Below are 16,488 nucleotides of genomic sequence, written 5' to 3'. Positions count from 1 at the left end.
TCTCAGACTGCACCCAGGATCAAAGGGAGTTAAAATATCTTGAATATATTTTGGAGTGAGGCCATAAGGAGCCTTAAAAGTAACCAAGATCTTAAATGAGTCCTTTAACAAACGGGGAGCCAACGTAAAGAAACTAAAATCGCTGTGATGTGGGCATCTTTCCCGGGACTAATAACCTCGCAGCTGAGTTCTGCACAATCTGTAAACGGAGTTTTTTTAATAAAGGCATGTACAACGTTTTTCTGTATCTCTGGCCTTTAAGTTAGATCTGATGTTAGATCTTATCTTAGCAATATTTCTAAGGTGGTAGAAGCGTGACTGGACAAATTCAGTGTCTGTCTCTGTCTCTTTTTGTTCCTAAATGTAGCACTTGAAGTAGTTCTGGATGGTTGATTTTGATGTACTTGCATGATTCTTGTAATTTTTGGATTGGATCCACATGGTTGAAGGGCCTTATTGTAAGTCACTTGGAAAAGACGTCAACTGAAAGACATGCTGAAGTTTTCCTAGGTTTGCACTTGAGAAAGACTGTAGGGTTGTTAAAATCATGGTTTTCACCATTGTCAGTGTGCTTGTCATTTAGATATTTCATGTTCATAGTTGACGGTGTGAGCTGGGGCTGGTGTTACAGGAACGCTAACGTAGGCTCCAAAATGGACTCTTGCAACCAAAAACTTTAGTACTAAAACGTTTTTTATGTGTGAATGAGTGTTGAAGGAAAATTCAGCGACTTACCTATTGCTTGTGCAAGAGCTATGACAACATCCTGGCAGGAAGTGTCCAGCGTCAGGCCACACACCACTCTGACCACACCATCCACCCACACCTTCAGCTCCATCTCTCACGTTCAGCACCACCAGTGACCTGCAAAGCAACACAGCACACATCAGTAAACTGCACTGAAGTTAGCATGACTTTAAAGATCAAATATAATCAATAAAGGCAAATGCAAATAAATAAGAAAACATAAACTATGGCTCTTAATGAGCAATATGAGATCATATATCCTGAGTCAACGTAAATGTGTTGACTGCCAGAGATTTATACAAAGCTATTTTGTACTTTTAATATATTTGCTTGTTCTGGACCTTGTTGCCAAAGCTGCAAATCAATGGGCGTTTCTGATAAATAGCAATATTGGATTTAATATTATTTATCAATGTGATCAAGTACTTTGATTTGCTGTGGTGGAACTAGTACTCAGATTCTTAAAAGTAAAAGTATCAAGAGTACACATTTACTCTGTTACAAATAAAAGTCCTACATTAAAAACTGTACTTAAGTAAAAGTACCATCAACAAAATGTACCTGAAACATCAAAGTTAAAGTACACATGATGCTATCAAGTTTATTATTTTATATTTCTCTCTGACATGTAGTGGAGTAAGATTATAAAGTTGCATAAATTGAAACACTTAAGTCGGCTCACAAGTACCTCAAAATGTATTGTACTTGAGTAAATGTACATTGTTAGTTCTACTTTCCACAACAGTCATTCCGGCTATTTAATTCATAAACACTCAGTCACACTAACTTCCAGGAAAAGTACTACACATACAGTATATCAATAACATAATATTGGATTTTACTTTGACTCACAGTACAGGACACACATCACTGTGTAATGCTACAGGTATTTCATGAAGTCAGAAGAAACAATCCTCCAGCTGTAAGCAACAAACGTTCATTTACTGGGGAGCCTCATTGATCTAACTGTTACACACTCTCCCTAAAAAACTACTGCTGCTACCTTAAACTCCAGGTCGTCCACATCCTCATTTGAGAACTAACAGGATACACTTACCTGTAAACTGTGGCAAAGTATTAAAGAGGTGTTATTCTGCTCATGTTCAGGTTCCTCATCTTATTTAGAGGTTCTACCAGAGCAGGTTTCCATGGTTATATTTTTGTCATACTGCACATTGCTGCAGCTCCTCTTTCCACCCTGTGTTGAAGGCTTCGTTTTAGCTATGGAGTGATACATCTTGTCTCTACATGATCTTTGTTGGGAGTTGCACATGCTCAGTTCCTAGTTAAGGACTACCAGCCAATCAGAAGCAGAGAAGGGCGGGTCGGCGAGAAGCCGGTAAACGGCTCGGGTTCAGCCGTATGTGTTGCCGACCGGCTCGGCAACACGGACTGGAGCGAGAGTTTCAGAGCGGTGAGTTATTAATCTGTATCCATAAAGTTTTAACTGAGCTCTGTCTCTACATCACAGGAACAACTTTATGTCCACTGACTGCCTGGAGGGTAGCTAGTGTTTGGAAGGGAGAGGAGAGCTGTGTGCTGCAGCTCGCTGTTTCTGAGGGCGTGTCGGAGTAGCCGCTTGGCGTCTGTGACGTCACAGGGATGAAAGGGAAGCGGCTGGACTACAAACGAGCTGATTTCAGTTCAGAGCAGAGTTTTCTGTGGGAGACGGGAACTCCCTTTTTCACTTTGCTAACCTATTACATGCACAAAAAAGGTTTATAACTCAATAAAGGAGAGGGGGAAAGCCATAAAGCAGAATATGACTTCTTTATATATAGGTTTCACAGTAAATAGTTTTTCTTGTACAAGCTTTAAAGCCCTTTTTTAATGTTTGGATTCTCTTAAAATCTCTGTTTTCCCCTCACCCGTAATAAGTTACTACAAGAGAACATGAGAAAGTGTCAGTAGACCTTTAACTTCATTTACTGTGCCGTCTGCCAGTATTGTCTGAAAATGTAATTAAAAAGGTTTAAAAAAGAATTACAGAAAACATATTTTTCTAAAGCAAAATAGTTGTATAAACTTAACTTCTTAAGAGACAAAATAAGGAAGGAAAAGTAACTTCTTCTTTGGGTTAGGATAATATTATGGTTGTTTTTTATTGACTGTAGCACATAAAGTGAACTAAAGCACCTGGAGACTCTCAGGTCAGAGTTTTGCTTGTCTTGGTCTCTTGAGACTTTCTCACTCTGCAGTTTCGATAAAATACTGAAACTTCCTCCTGGGTGATGAAAGCTGAGCCAGCCTGAGAGACCACAGATATCACTCTCTCATGGTCTCAGTGTACAGATGAGCCATCCAACACCAAACAGGAATTTTCTCACATATCGAATTCCACAGGGAAAGTACACAGCCAGACTATTTGCAAAAAAAGAGAGAAGATAACATGCAACGAGACAAACAGCAGCCAGTTTGAAAGCAGCTGAGACATCAGCAGACACATTTTCTTTACTGTAAGTGTTGCCCCCCCCCCTCATGCTTACATTCAGGAGAGACCAGTTCTGACTTCAGGCATTTCTCTTGTGCTTAAAGACAAAGGTGGTGAAGTAACTCAATACATTCACACAAGATTGTCATTGTTTTTTCTTCACTGCATTTTAAAAGAAATGTTGTAGGGAGGGGGGGCATTAACTCTACAAACAACAAACAATCATTGGTAACTCAAGTACATATTTTTTCTCAAAGAAATTGCACGTACAAGTTAATAATGTTCTTTGTACATCTGAAGTGAAGTGGATCACATGTTGTTGCCCTGCTGCATCTGTTTTAGCCATTTCAGCAATTACTGATAAATACAGTGCAACACAAATAAACCCACAGGAAAACTGTAGGTTTCGTTTAATAAAGTTATTATCCCTGGGATCAGAGCCAGGATTTACCCAGTGACCAGCCCGCCAACGCCTACATCACCATGTCACACACTGCAATGATTAAGTAGTAAGAGCGGATTTGATTACTTATATTTACTATCATAATTTAGATATGTACACATACATTACCTCAGGAATCATGTTATCAAATAATGAATAATTATATAAATGTGTGAGATCAAATTAATGAGACCACAGCAAAGTACTCTTTCAAATATTACCATAAACTTAGTAAGTCGTATTTATGTTGGTCCACTTTTTTCCAGTTGTGCAGGTACCACCGTCATCGTTCACCAAAGTTTTGTTATCTGCTGCATGTGCGAATAGGAACAGAAACAAAATGCTGCCTTGACTGTCTGTGCTATTCTGTGTGCTGACACTTTTTTCCCGACATGTTAGAAACTGATCCAAATGTCCTGCTACTGTTTGGGGGCAGTTGATCCGTCTTTGCTCCCCCCTGTTTACTGCACGGCAAACAAAGCAGAAATTTGTCTCGACTCTAATTGAGAAATCATTGTAATGGATGTGATCGCACTCTGAGAAACGCTCGCTCTGCGTTGGATGTGAAACAAATACAGGCTCAAATCTTACAGCAGTTTTGAAGGACGCTGGCTCACAGCGCTGAGAGGTGATGCTTAAACAGGAACGCTGATTATTCTGCATTTTCCCTGCTAAATAAATAAATATTAAATATTATATCTTTACTACTCTGTTTGGTTGTTTTGTTTGCCTTTTGGAGGAGGAGAGAGACAGAGAGTAAGAACCAGGTGAGAAAGTGGACAGCTAGTCCAGACCAGGTAGTAAGAAAACCGTGTCAGCTGCTGTTTTTCCCACATTCCTGTCAGTGGACTCCACATTGATGTTTGCTAAGCGGTTTATCGGTGAACTGTTATCAAACGTGGATTTTCCCCAACTGCAGGGCATGATCTCACGTTCTTCTGAGCCCCTCTAAAGGCCTGAGTCCTGCCACCCATAGACTGTATATAAAAGGTTACACCAGGCCAGTTTAAAGGAAACAGGTGTTAGAGAGCGAAGGTTTGTGTCTGCGTAGCTGAAGGCAGGAATCTGGCAGAACACGCTGACATTCCTGGAGGACTCGGACTCCACCCACACATACCTCCTCTCTCTGTTTACTAACTTCCACTGTTGCACAAAATCACTTTACGCACCACCGTCATTCAAACTATCACTACTGAAAAAGTCTTTATGTGGATCATCATGAAGTCTTTAACAATCCTCCTCATTTTCCTCAGAAAAACTTTCTTCTTGAATGAGGCAAAATGAAAAAAGTAAAACTATTACTTACTTGTTATTACTACTTACTATTTTATTCTTGATACAAGAATATTTTTAAGATTTAAGAATATCATGTTTGAGTGTATTGTCTATACTATAAATTTAAATATCTTATTGTACTCACTGCAGCTCAATATATTTAGCATATATTAGATTTTTCAATCTAAGACTCAACATAATAGGAGTGCTTATATGTTTAGTTTTATCAGAACCTTTTTCTGTGTTTGTATCTGGTATTTGAGCTGATTGTTAAATGTTTATAGTTTTAATTAATATATCCTGACCGGTAAGTAAAGATAGAATAATGATATAGTTCAGTGGAGTTAAGACAATGTACAGATGAATGACTTTTAAATTTAAATTAATAGGCCTGTAAACAAGTAAACTGCAGCTTACATTAGAAAATCACTAATGAAACATAATGAATTGAGATGCTATGTGACACATTAATAATTAGCGTCAGTTCTAAACAGGTAGCAGGTCATCAGAGCTCAGAGAGGGATTTCAACACACTCACCTGTCCAAGCTTCTCTCAGTTTCATTGATGGTCCTTGTTTTTCTCACTGTGTGTGTCCAGGCTGGTGGGCAGCTTTGACCCAAACATCCACCTACAGTCTCACTTCAGAGGAGGAGGAGGAGGAGGAGGAGGAGGAGGAGGAGGGAAGCTGTGGAATGCAGCCTTTCTGGATGTGCTGCATGAAAAGTGATGTCACACTGAAAGTGTTGGGAGGTAATTAAGTACATTTACCCAAGTACCATTTTGAACTTTCACATACTTTATACTCCTCCCATTTTTCTTTAGTGCCAAATTTTCTTTGCAGAGTTAGATTTTACTTTTAGCTTGGGGTAAAAAAAAAAATGTCATTCAGTCATTTCTTAAATCTTTATTTTTCTGTAAATTCCTCTCCCAAATACAGGGTTTTAACATGACAGCAAACCAAAACTCTGCTCTTCTTTACTCTCAGTAGTTTTGTCTGTTGGTAAGTTCTGTCTTTACTGACGCTTGTTTAAAGAAACATCAGACCTTTAAACATAATTAAGTCCACAGTGATGCTGCTTCCTTTAGTTAAAGGTTCAGTGCTTCTTCCGCTACTGCCTCAGTCTCTCTAAACAGTGACGTCACTGTGATACTGAAACTGATACTGTTTGTATCTGCGTGTGAATTTGTGCTGAGGATGAACAGCTCTGCTCAGCTGGTTTATATGAGAGTATGAGAGGCCGATCAGGGTGAAAACATTAATAAACAGACACGCACGCACTGACAATGTGCGCATTTAGTGTGCGTGTGTGCCCTTTTTAATGTGTGTGTGCACAGTTTCAGTGTGCCTGGTTTCAGTGCGTGTGCTTGGTGTGTTGTTGGTGCATGTATGATCATTTTCAGTGTGTACGTGCACATTGTCATTGTGAATGTGCCAGTGTTTCCTTGTTTTCAGTGTATGTGCACACATTGTCAGTGTGTGTGTGACAGTTTTTAGTGTGCGTGTGTCTGTTTTTTAATGTTTTCACCCTAAACGGCCTCTCATATTTTAGAAGCCAGCTTCTGGTGTGGGTTGGCTGAACAATGCTGAATATCTTGTGTTCGACACACACACGCACACGCAATCACATACACACACTCGCGCACACACACACTCACACGCACGCACACACACACATGCATACACTCGCTGATCCCAAAGGCATTTTGTGCCTTTGGTATCTCTTCATCATGGACTTCATGTGCTTTGAGGGCCCCCTTGTGGCTTTTTGCTCAAATGGCAAGTGAGTGGTGTTGATGCAGTCTTAATGCCCCACACAGTATTTAGTTCAGCCTCTACGCAGCATCTTTTTTGTCCGTTTATGAGAACTAAAAGTTGAAACAAGTGAGCAGAGTTAGGAGGTCAGGCTCAGGCCCGATCCCACAGCAGGAGTTATTCATATGATTGTTTCTGATTTCTTGTGATCTTCAGAGGCAGAGGCACATCTTTCCAGAAAGGCTCTGTGTTTCTGTGGATAATCCACAGAAAGCTGTTGTGATATTTGGTTTGTAGAAAGCAGTACCAGTTACACCTGCTGAGAACGTGTTCTGTGGATGGACGTGACACTTTCTTTCAATTCTATGAGAACCACAATTAAAATTCCATTCACCTCCTTTTTTGTTTTGGTGGGGGCAGAAAACTCACAGATATATCTGAAAAACTGGTGAATAAAAATAAAGGAAGTACTGAGAGCTGGAAAGAGGGACTGTTGGCAGAAGTTTTATAGAAATAAATGTGTAGAACAAAACCTTATATCCAATATTTTGAATATAGCACATTGCATTTGATATTGACTGTGATGGTAGTTGTTGAAATAAACACTTTGAGGCAAACGCTTGTCTTTCTGTAGGTTTATTCAATCGTCTGCAGACGGATTCGCAGCGACACACAGAGAACATGAACACCTGAATGAGTGAGGACAGCTGAGAGAGCCTGTTATTTATCAAACATATCATGTCACAATTACACGCTGTCACTAAAGTACAGAGCAGAGAACAGAGATGTTTGTCTGTTACTTATACGTATTCAGCATCACATCATACATGAGTCACTCTGAGTCCAGGGGTTACATGAATCAGAAGAAATGGTCAGTACAGCAGTATTTATTGGGCTGTTTTTACATTGGGCCTTTTTTTAGCATTTCATGCTAATTAAACATGATTTAAACAATTTTCATAATCCAAACATTCCATATAATCAATTAAGAATCATTCTAAAACAAATATCATAAATCAAACTGTTTTTATATCATTAGCAACAAATATCGATCAACAGCTTTTTAGCATTAGTCATTTCAACCTTGTCTATTATGAGTAAATGTGACATAATTATAAATGATTTCAACAATGAATCAAAAATATGAATAAAACAAATTACACTTAATGTGATTTCAATGAAGGATTTAACAATATGAATAAATCAGATTATCTTCAATCAACATAAGTCATGTTGTTTGTTACATTCTGCAATGTCCAGAATGTAAGATAACAATCAGGTCAATGATGTGACTCCACTTTGGGTTGCAAACAGGTCCAGTGCCTTCTGTTTTACAGTCATTGTGACTTTAATCTTTTATAAAAACAATTTTCACATCAATATGCATTGAAGATAACTTTTATCTGTTTATTAACTTGAAAACATGAAAAAATATTAGGAAAATATTTGTAAGAAATTAAAAGAAAACGATGTTAAAAACATGAAACAGCTTCCAGTTTTTCAGCTGAAGCTTCATCAACTCATCATCTGTCTGAAAGAATCAGTCAGAAGTTCAACATGATCAACAGAAGATGCAACAGTTTTACCTGCTGTTGGCTTGTTTAGGCCATTTTGAACATGAGCATCAAAGTCAGTTACATCAACATAAACATTTCTACTCACTGACTTCATCAAAAAATAAAACAGAAAAATGTGTGGCATTTACCTGTTAGCAATCAAACAGTAAAGAACATTAAAGGATTGAGATGATAGTAAAATACATTTGTTTTACATGGCCTGTGTACTTTCACTTCATCATCATCATCGTCATCAACAGCATCATTATCGTTAGTACTACTAATACAGAGCTGTGTAGCAAGATAAGTCACTGTTACTTTCATACTAATCAGAAAAAAAACATGTTAAAGTAGTCATTAATTCAGAGATAAAAACCTGATTAAAACATCTTCATCTGTCTAAAAGAATGAAAAGTTAATCTTTTAACAAAGCATGAAAGGATTCCTCATGATGTGTGCATAAAACAAAAAGTCACTGGCATCAACGTGAATACATTTCAGCTAAAGCTGGTTCATTTACTTTTTCAGGTTACATTTAGCAAGAAATAGAAAAATGTAAGTGTGACATGTATTACAAAACACAATGTCATCACAAGAATAATGCAAAAAAGGTAAGACAGGTAAAAAAAAATAAACAAAGCAGGTCAGCATCAAAAGTCTTTTGTTTCTATATTTGAGATTTACTGACTGGTCTTTGAGGTCCAGCAACATAATTGTCCACAGCAGTCATTATACGTAGGAAAAAAAGTTTTTTATTTTCATTACAAACTAAAATAAAAATAAGAGACATAAAAACTATTAAACTTTTAAATTATGTTTGCATTACATCATCTTTGTCTTTATCATTTTCATTGTCTAAAAGGGTCAAGGGTCTAAAGAGAACTGAGGAAGAAAACAAACATTTTTAATATTAAAAAATTAAAACTGAATAATAAAGATACAGAACAGGAAATGTTTAAAAGCTCCAGCCTTTCATCTACTGCAACTTGTTCAACTCATCATTTGTCATTCATCATGTTCACCAGACCAAAGAAGCCACAGTTTTCACTCTCAGTCGCTGGTTTAGTTCTTATTTGAGCCACAAAGTCAGATTCATTAACAAAATATCTGAGTTGTTTGTCGTTGCACTGAATTAGGTTGAAGAGGTCTAGTTTTCTAAGTAAAAATAAGGGTGCAGCCAAGTTCGTCATTTTCAACAGTATTGATCTGTCTTTAATTTGACCTATTTCTCTGCTGGATGCACTAACATGTTCAGTCTTTGTATCCTTTGGTCTTCTCCAAAGTGCATGTTTGTATATAAAAACTCTTGCATGTTTAAATGTTGTTTTGTTTAAAGATGTTTGTCAGGATTGTTCGTTGTTCACTTTATGTTGAAGGCATCTTTTAATCCCTTCAGTGCTTGTTCCTTTGTGATTCTCCTCCAGGCCTCTGGAACATCAGCTGGCTTTGCTTTGAATTCTTTAGCAAATCTGTCGTTGTATTTTACCAGGACATACTTCCAGTAGTCAGATGCCTCTATGCTGGGGTCTGGAGGAATGTGCCAGTCTGGATAGTATGTGGTGTACTGCTGGTAAGGATGCCACTCCCCTTTAGTGTCTGTGTTTCTGAATTTACGTTCACCGTGCACATTTGTTGTACACAGTCTTTCAACCAGCTTCTGAGTGTCTATAATCCTATATCCACCAAGAGCTTGTGGCCGATGCACAGCTGCATGATGTTGCCTGTGGTCTTTGCCTCCAGCCTCACAGGGAACTTTACAAAATGGACATTGTCGTCCACAGCCAAACACCCTCTTGAAAAGCTCGTCCTGCGGATTGATTGGAAGGTTGTTCAGAGTCTCAGTGATGTCTTCAGAGCTTGAGAATTCCTCCTGCAGCTCTTCCTTCAGTTCACTCAATGATTTAACGAGGCTCTTTGTAAATGGATGGCATGTGCTTTGGATTTGAAACAGGGTGGTTTTTTCAGCCTCCGCTGAAATTGAGACGTCTTTAATTAAATATTTGCGCATGTTGCTGATGAGCTCTGTGATGCTTTCCTTGTTATCTGGCAGCAGATCACCATCCTCTCCTTTTGAGGCTCGTTCTGTTGCTTCTGTTATTTTGTCAACTATGACCTGCAGATTCTTCTTCTTCAGTTTGCACAAAGTTTGGTCTTCTGACATGTTTTGCAGGATGTGCTGAAATATCCAGTCCTTAACATATATTTCATACTTACAAATGTACCTGACAAAACTCTCAAAGTCTTCCTTTTCCAGCAGCTCTCTCTGGATGTTGTACTGGAAAAAGGAGCGAGAACTGTACTCTGCTGAATGCGAACTTGTCAAAATTTTATCCACGATCTCTATTCCCAGAGATCTACTGATGTACTCTTCAACAGCAGGTTTGAGACAACATCTGACAAAATCAGTTGCTTTGCGTTGGCAGTGATCTCTCTGTTTATATAAATCAAGAAAATCTAACAAGTACTGAGATTTGTGATTCTCAAGCTGAATTTTGGGATCCATAGATGACAAGAATTTCCGGTGCATGTAAAGGAACTCTCTTGAGGCAATGCCACAAATGTGAACTTTCAGGTCAATCTCAAACTGTGTATTTGTTTTGTAGCGCTTGTTGCTTTGTTGTAGACGTACATCTATGTTTTCCAGAAGATCTCGTGTGAAAGAGTCATGGTAATCTCCATTTGCCTTTGCTTTATCAAGAATAAACTTTCTGGAAATCTCAATGATACTGTCTGCAAAGCTCTGTAAATCAGAACTCCACATATTTTGAATCTTCTTCATATAGGAGTCTGTATGGTCAATTCTGATCTTGAATGGACCCTTCCCAATTTCCATTAGCTTGTCAGTGTTTTGCAATTTCTCATTTACATTCCGATTAGAGAAATTTTTTCTCAGTTGGTTGAGTATACATGCAGGTATATCTCGTTCTTTCAGGCGTGGTACATGTTCAGTGGCTTGAGCCCACATCTTTTCAAACTCTTGTGTCAGCTGTTCATCGGTCAGTGTGGAGTCTTTGCAGTCACTCAGGAGCTTCATGACCTGCTCTTCGATCTTGCCTCTGTACTCCCTCTGTATGTCCTGAGCCTTTTTTGTGCCTATTTTTATCTCAAGGACGCAGTCCAATTCACTGCACACAGAATGTTTGATTTCTTTTGCAAGACTTTTGATACTATTGGAAAAGTCCATTTTGTATTTCTCTATCAGATTTACATGTCTGTCTTTCCTTTTGTAATAGTCACTGAGTTTCTTCTCCATTATTTTCTGTTGGAGTTCTGTTGTTTGGGACAACTCAGACTTTTTGGATTCAACCAATATGTTCCAAGTTTCCACCTGAGATTCGCTGTCAGCATTTAAGATTTCTAACTCTGCTTCTTTTTTCCAGGAGAGAATCTCTTTCCTGAACTCCCATTCCCACTGACTGAACTCTTTGCAAAGGTTGTCATAGGCTTGAGCCACAAGACTGTTTCTGAAACTAAAGATGAAGTTCTCATATTTGACTGCTTTCCAGAGACTTCTCATCCATTCTAGAAACTCTGGGATCTGTGACACGTTATCGCTTCTGTCTCTTTTCACTGACTCCAAAAGATTTTTCTTCAAATCAGCTACAGCCTCACTGTAACCTGTGTTCACTGGTGCCATTGGTGGGGTCCCGTGCCAGAGTCCTGGGATGTTCCAGTTGTTTTGTTCCATGTCATAGTCCAGCACGTCTGTGAAGGCATTTATGGAATCCAGCCTTTCCATTTCAGCTGCAATCTGAGTCATTTCATTGAGTTGGTCCAAGAGATGTTTTCTTTCTGTCATGCTCTTTTCATGAGCTGAGACTCCAGAAACATTTTGGTGCACAAAATGACAAACTGGCTTTTTTCCAATTTCCTTCATTCTCAAGAATGCATGAGCTGCAATTTGCAGGACATCTTTCATCTCTGTTGAGTTCTCCATTGCCACATTGATCATGGTGATGTCACTTAAACCAATGACCAAGGTTGCCAGCTGGTTGTCATGCTCATAACTGTCCTCTAGTTGTGCCAAATGAGGAGACTTAAGACCCTCTGTGTCAATGAGAAGAATGAAGTCAAAATTCAAGTCACATTTCATATCCTCACCGACTCTGAGGAAGAGCATATAAGCTCCTCTTGTGCATCGGCCGCTGCTGACAGGAAACTGCACACCAAACATGGTGTTGAGGAGTGTTGACTTCCCGGTACTTTGAACGCCCAACACAGTCAGGACCAACAGTCTGCTCCTCCCTCCAACCTTCTTGTGAAGCTCCATTAGCACATCTGTCACCCACCTCTCTGGGATGTTGGAAGCATCTCCATCCAAGAGCTCTAAAGGATGTCCATCCAGCAGCATTTCAGCAGCCATGCCAGGGAGATGAGACATTTTATCAGCAGTGTCTGGTGACTGAGAGGAAAACTCATAGATCAGTCCCATCTCTCTCATGTAATGCTCTATTCCTAAAGAGCTGTCCAGCAAAGCCTGATCCAACTCTGCAATGAGTTTTGTATCTTTCTGTTTGCATTGCTCTTTGAATTTGTTACGCAGCTCAGTCAGTTTGTCCCGGGAATGTGTGTTCAACCTGAATTTCATTAATTTAAGAAAGAAATCTCTTTTCTCTTTGTCACTTGTGGATAAGGTTTCAATAAAACTCTTCATCACTTTGGACAGTTTTTGTTTGCTTTGCTGCTCCCTGATTTTTAGTTTTTCTGCCTGTAGCTGACATTTATACTCTTCAAGGCTTGATTCACCAGCTCCTTTCATCCGACATTCTTCCTTCTGTAACTCTGATAGTTTTTTCCAGTTATCTCCTTGCAAAGGAAGTTGTTGTTTCTTGTAGTCTGGTATGTTCTGCACCCTGACTCCAATACCAGCCATAATGTCATCAATTAATTTCTTTTGTTCACCAGTTTTTCTTTCATCAACAGACAGACCAAGTTCAACAGCTTTGTCAAGCATACTTTCAATACTTGTTGTGCTTTTTACATCTGGCAGTGATTTCTTGATGGCTGTACAAAGTTTCTTTGAAAACTCTGCAACATTTATCTTGGAGTCTTTAGTTTTGACGTTGTTCTTTAGTAAATCTAATTCTCTCAGTGTTGCCTGGACAGACATCATGTCCTCTGCAGCATTCCCCTCCTTGTGGTTAACCACCAAGAACAGTTTGGATCTCACGTCTTGAAGTGAAGTCAGAATCTTGTGCTCATTTTCTTCAACTTTGTCCAGGAATACAAAGGTAGCAGTGGACACATGAAAAAGAAAACTGAATTGTGCGAGTGACTGACCAATGTCTCCTCTCAGATTGGCAAAGGCAACTGGTTTTGGAAATATGTCAAGATTTTCTCTGCCACAGGGAAGGAACCAGCAAACCTCCACCAATCCATTGGCAATCTTCCTTTCCTGAGCTCCTCCTTCCATCTCTCTGTGTATGAACATGTTGTGATTCTGCTGGCCACGGCTGAGCACATGATTCAGAATCTGGGACTTGGATAAACTGCAGTTTTTCAGCCTCACAAAGGAATAGAAAGGTATATCTGCTTGGACAATGCTGTCTTCAACAAACCCTCTAGATTCAGACAAATCATGTGGACGCCACTCTTTGACGATGCCTCTCAGAGCCCACAGCATCAGGGTACACTGACTGTTATTGCCACGGGGCAACAGCAGCGGGACAGAAAACTGACACATTGACATCTTGAGGGCCATTTCCTGTTGCAAGAAGCTGTCAGCACAAAGGAAGAGTGCTGCTATGAGGTCCAGAGGGTTAACCTCATTATCATCAGCAGAGTCGTCGTCGTCGTCGTCATCATCATCTGATAATTGTGTACAGTTCCTGCATTCTGCATTGATTTTAAATAGTTTTCTGAGAAAGCACCATGGTACGTCCTCCACTGATTGAACTGTTTTATCATATAAGCTGTTTTTGTTGATCTCCAAGAGAGACTGAAGAGTGAGCTTGTTGGGATGAAATTTCTTCAGTCCAAGTTTGGACAGAAAGTTGAATAGGTCTGTCAAAGATAGAGAAGATCATTTTTAGAAATTAACAACAGGTAGCCTTCAATCAAGGCCTGCTATAGCCGCTTTTTGACCAAAAGTACCGGGGACTTTTAAGTCCCCAAATCTCTTTTCAAGGAACTAAAAGGTTCCTTCAGCCCATTGTTGTGTGCGTTTCCACTAGGGCTGGGCACATTATCAGCACGAGGACACGTAGTCTGTTAAAATGGTTATTGCCTTCATATTAAAAGTAATTTCTGCCCCGCTGCTGTCATGGTAACGTAACGTTACACCGCGTGTCATGTAACGATCGGCTTATTCATATTTTCTGTTTATTTAACGGCCACGTGTGAGCGAGAAAACAGCTGAATCTGATTACAGACGATCTGTAACTGTCTGTGAGTCCTTTCAGGTGTTCACTGATGCAGAAATACATTTTATTATCATACTGCGTTACTCAATATTGAAATGAATCCATGTCAGAAACATTTAAAGTTTTAAGTCAGTTTGTCCCAGGAATGTGTATTCAACTTGAATTTCATTAATTTAAGAAAGAAATCTCTTTTCTTTGTCATTTGTAGATAAGGTTTCAATAAAACTCTTCATTACTTCGGACAGTTTTTGTTTGCTTTGCTGCTCCCTGATTTTTAGTTTTTCTGCCTGTAGCTGAGATTTATATTCTTCAAGGCTTGAGTCACCAGCTTCTTTCATCCGACATTCTTCCTTCTGTAACTCTGATAGTTTTTTCCAGTTATTTCCTTGCAAAGGAAGTTGTTTTCCTCCTTTCAGGTGTTCACTGATGCAGAAATACATTTTATTATCATACTGCGTTACTCAATATTGAAATTAATAGTTTTATATATAGTTATATATAATAGTTATATATAATATTATATATAATAGTTTTAAGTAAAGTAGCCTAATTAATGTCTGTGTTTGTTATTATCACAACACATCAGTGACGTGGAAATTTGATTAATTTTAAGATTTGCTACTATTGTCATTATACTGATGTGCTTCATCAGGATGATTGAATAAAATATAGATTTATTGATTAGACATGTGTTTGATATTTATTTTGGATAAATTGGTATTTGAATCAAGTAATAGGCAACTTTTCTTTCTTTAGAATAAACAAAATTAGTCGTTAGATTAATCGACTTGAAAAATAATCGATATGTACAGCCCTAGTTTCCACCGCGGTCTAAAGACCTGCGAAGATTAGGCAAGTTAACCAGCTGATGTAGGCTGTAGGCCTTTATGTCATACAGAGCAATGCACAGGCATCATTATTTATAACCACTATCCATGAGCAACATTTATAAATGAACATCAGATTTGACTGGAATATAACAAAAAACTATAGGCTTAGCTTGACCATTAAAGCGGCTTTTGTGTAGGAGACACGCGATAAAGTTTGTTACACATAAAGCCATGAAGTTCTTAAAATAACTCCTGCACAGAGAAAGCAACAGAAAAATAAAATCACAACAGTTTGCAAGATTACAACATTTACAGCGACAAGAGCTGCAGATCAGATGGCAGCACATGTAAAGTGCCTTGCGAAAGTATTCGGCCCCCATGAACTTTTCGACCTTTTGCCACATTGCAGGCTTCAAACATAAAGATATAAAACTGTAATTTTTTGTGAAGAACCAACAACAAGTGGCAATCATGAAGTGGAACGAAATTTATTGGATATTTCAAACTTTTTTAACAAATAAAAAAACTTAAACGTTAATACTTTGTAGCGCCACCTTTGCTGCGATTACAGCTGTAAGTCGCTTGGGGTACGTCGCTATCTGTTTTGCACATCGAGAGACTGAAATTTTTGCCCATTCCTCTTTGCAAAACAGCTCAAGCTCAGTGAGGTTGGATGGAGAGCGTTTGTGAACAGCAGTTTTCCTCCCCCTGGTTGCATGTCGAAGTGTCCTTGGGCAAGATACTGAACCCCGATTTGCCCCTGGCGGCTATTCCGCCAGTGTATGAGTGAGTGTGAATGTTAGTTTCCGTTTGAGCACTTAGGCTCAGTGTATGAATGTGTGTGACTGGTGAATGCAGATGTAGTGTAAAAGCGCTTTGAGTGGTCGAAAAGACTAGAAAGGCGCTATACAAGTACGGAGCATTTTACATTTACCAGAGCACCTTCTTCCACATGACTGATTGTTGAGTCTCCCACCTCAGCTGTAGATCTCTGCAGTTCATCCAGAGTGATCATGGGCCTCTTGGCTGCATCTCTGATCAGTCTTCTCCTTGTATGAGCTGAAGGTTTAGAGGGACGGCCGGGTCTTCGT

General features: G+C 39.0%; 2 protein-coding genes across 6 annotated transcripts in view; both read right to left on the bottom strand.

The window, feature by feature from the left end:
* LOC123958430 (ras association domain-containing protein 8-like) overlaps positions 1-5,514 on the bottom strand; it is an 8,719-nt gene extending 3,205 nt beyond the window's left edge. For 2 of the 5 annotated variants that reach the window (XM_046031745.1, XM_046031747.1), the window contains exon 1: positions 736-1,877. In XM_046031745.1, the coding sequence (XP_045887701.1) occupies positions 736-838 (103 nt within the window). In that variant the 5' untranslated portion in view covers positions 839-1,877. Of the gene's footprint in view, positions 1-735; positions 1,878-3,233; positions 3,276-5,433 lie in introns of those variants that run through there. The other 3 variants (XM_046031743.1, XM_046031742.1, XM_046031744.1) reach the window with 3 other exon arrangements.
* A 1,755-nt stretch (positions 5,515-7,269) lies between these two features.
* The window catches only part of LOC123959164 (up-regulator of cell proliferation-like), a 45,179-nt gene continuing 35,960 nt past the window's right edge, over positions 7,270-16,488 (bottom strand). Inside the window, exon 3 of the mRNA XM_046033085.1 lies at positions 7,270-14,208. Within this exon, the coding sequence (XP_045889041.1) occupies positions 9,566-14,208 (4,643 nt within the window). The 3' untranslated portion in view covers positions 7,270-9,565. The remainder of the gene's footprint in view (positions 14,209-16,488) is intronic.

The sequence above is a fragment of the Micropterus dolomieu genome, linkage group LG20 (genome assembly GCF_021292245.1).
Source record: "Micropterus dolomieu isolate WLL.071019.BEF.003 ecotype Adirondacks linkage group LG20, ASM2129224v1, whole genome shotgun sequence".
Classification (NCBI taxonomy): Eukaryota; Metazoa; Chordata; class Actinopteri; order Centrarchiformes; family Centrarchidae; genus Micropterus; species Micropterus dolomieu.
Note: the sequence above shows the minus strand (reverse complement) of the source record. Positions and strands in the feature narration are given on the sequence as shown.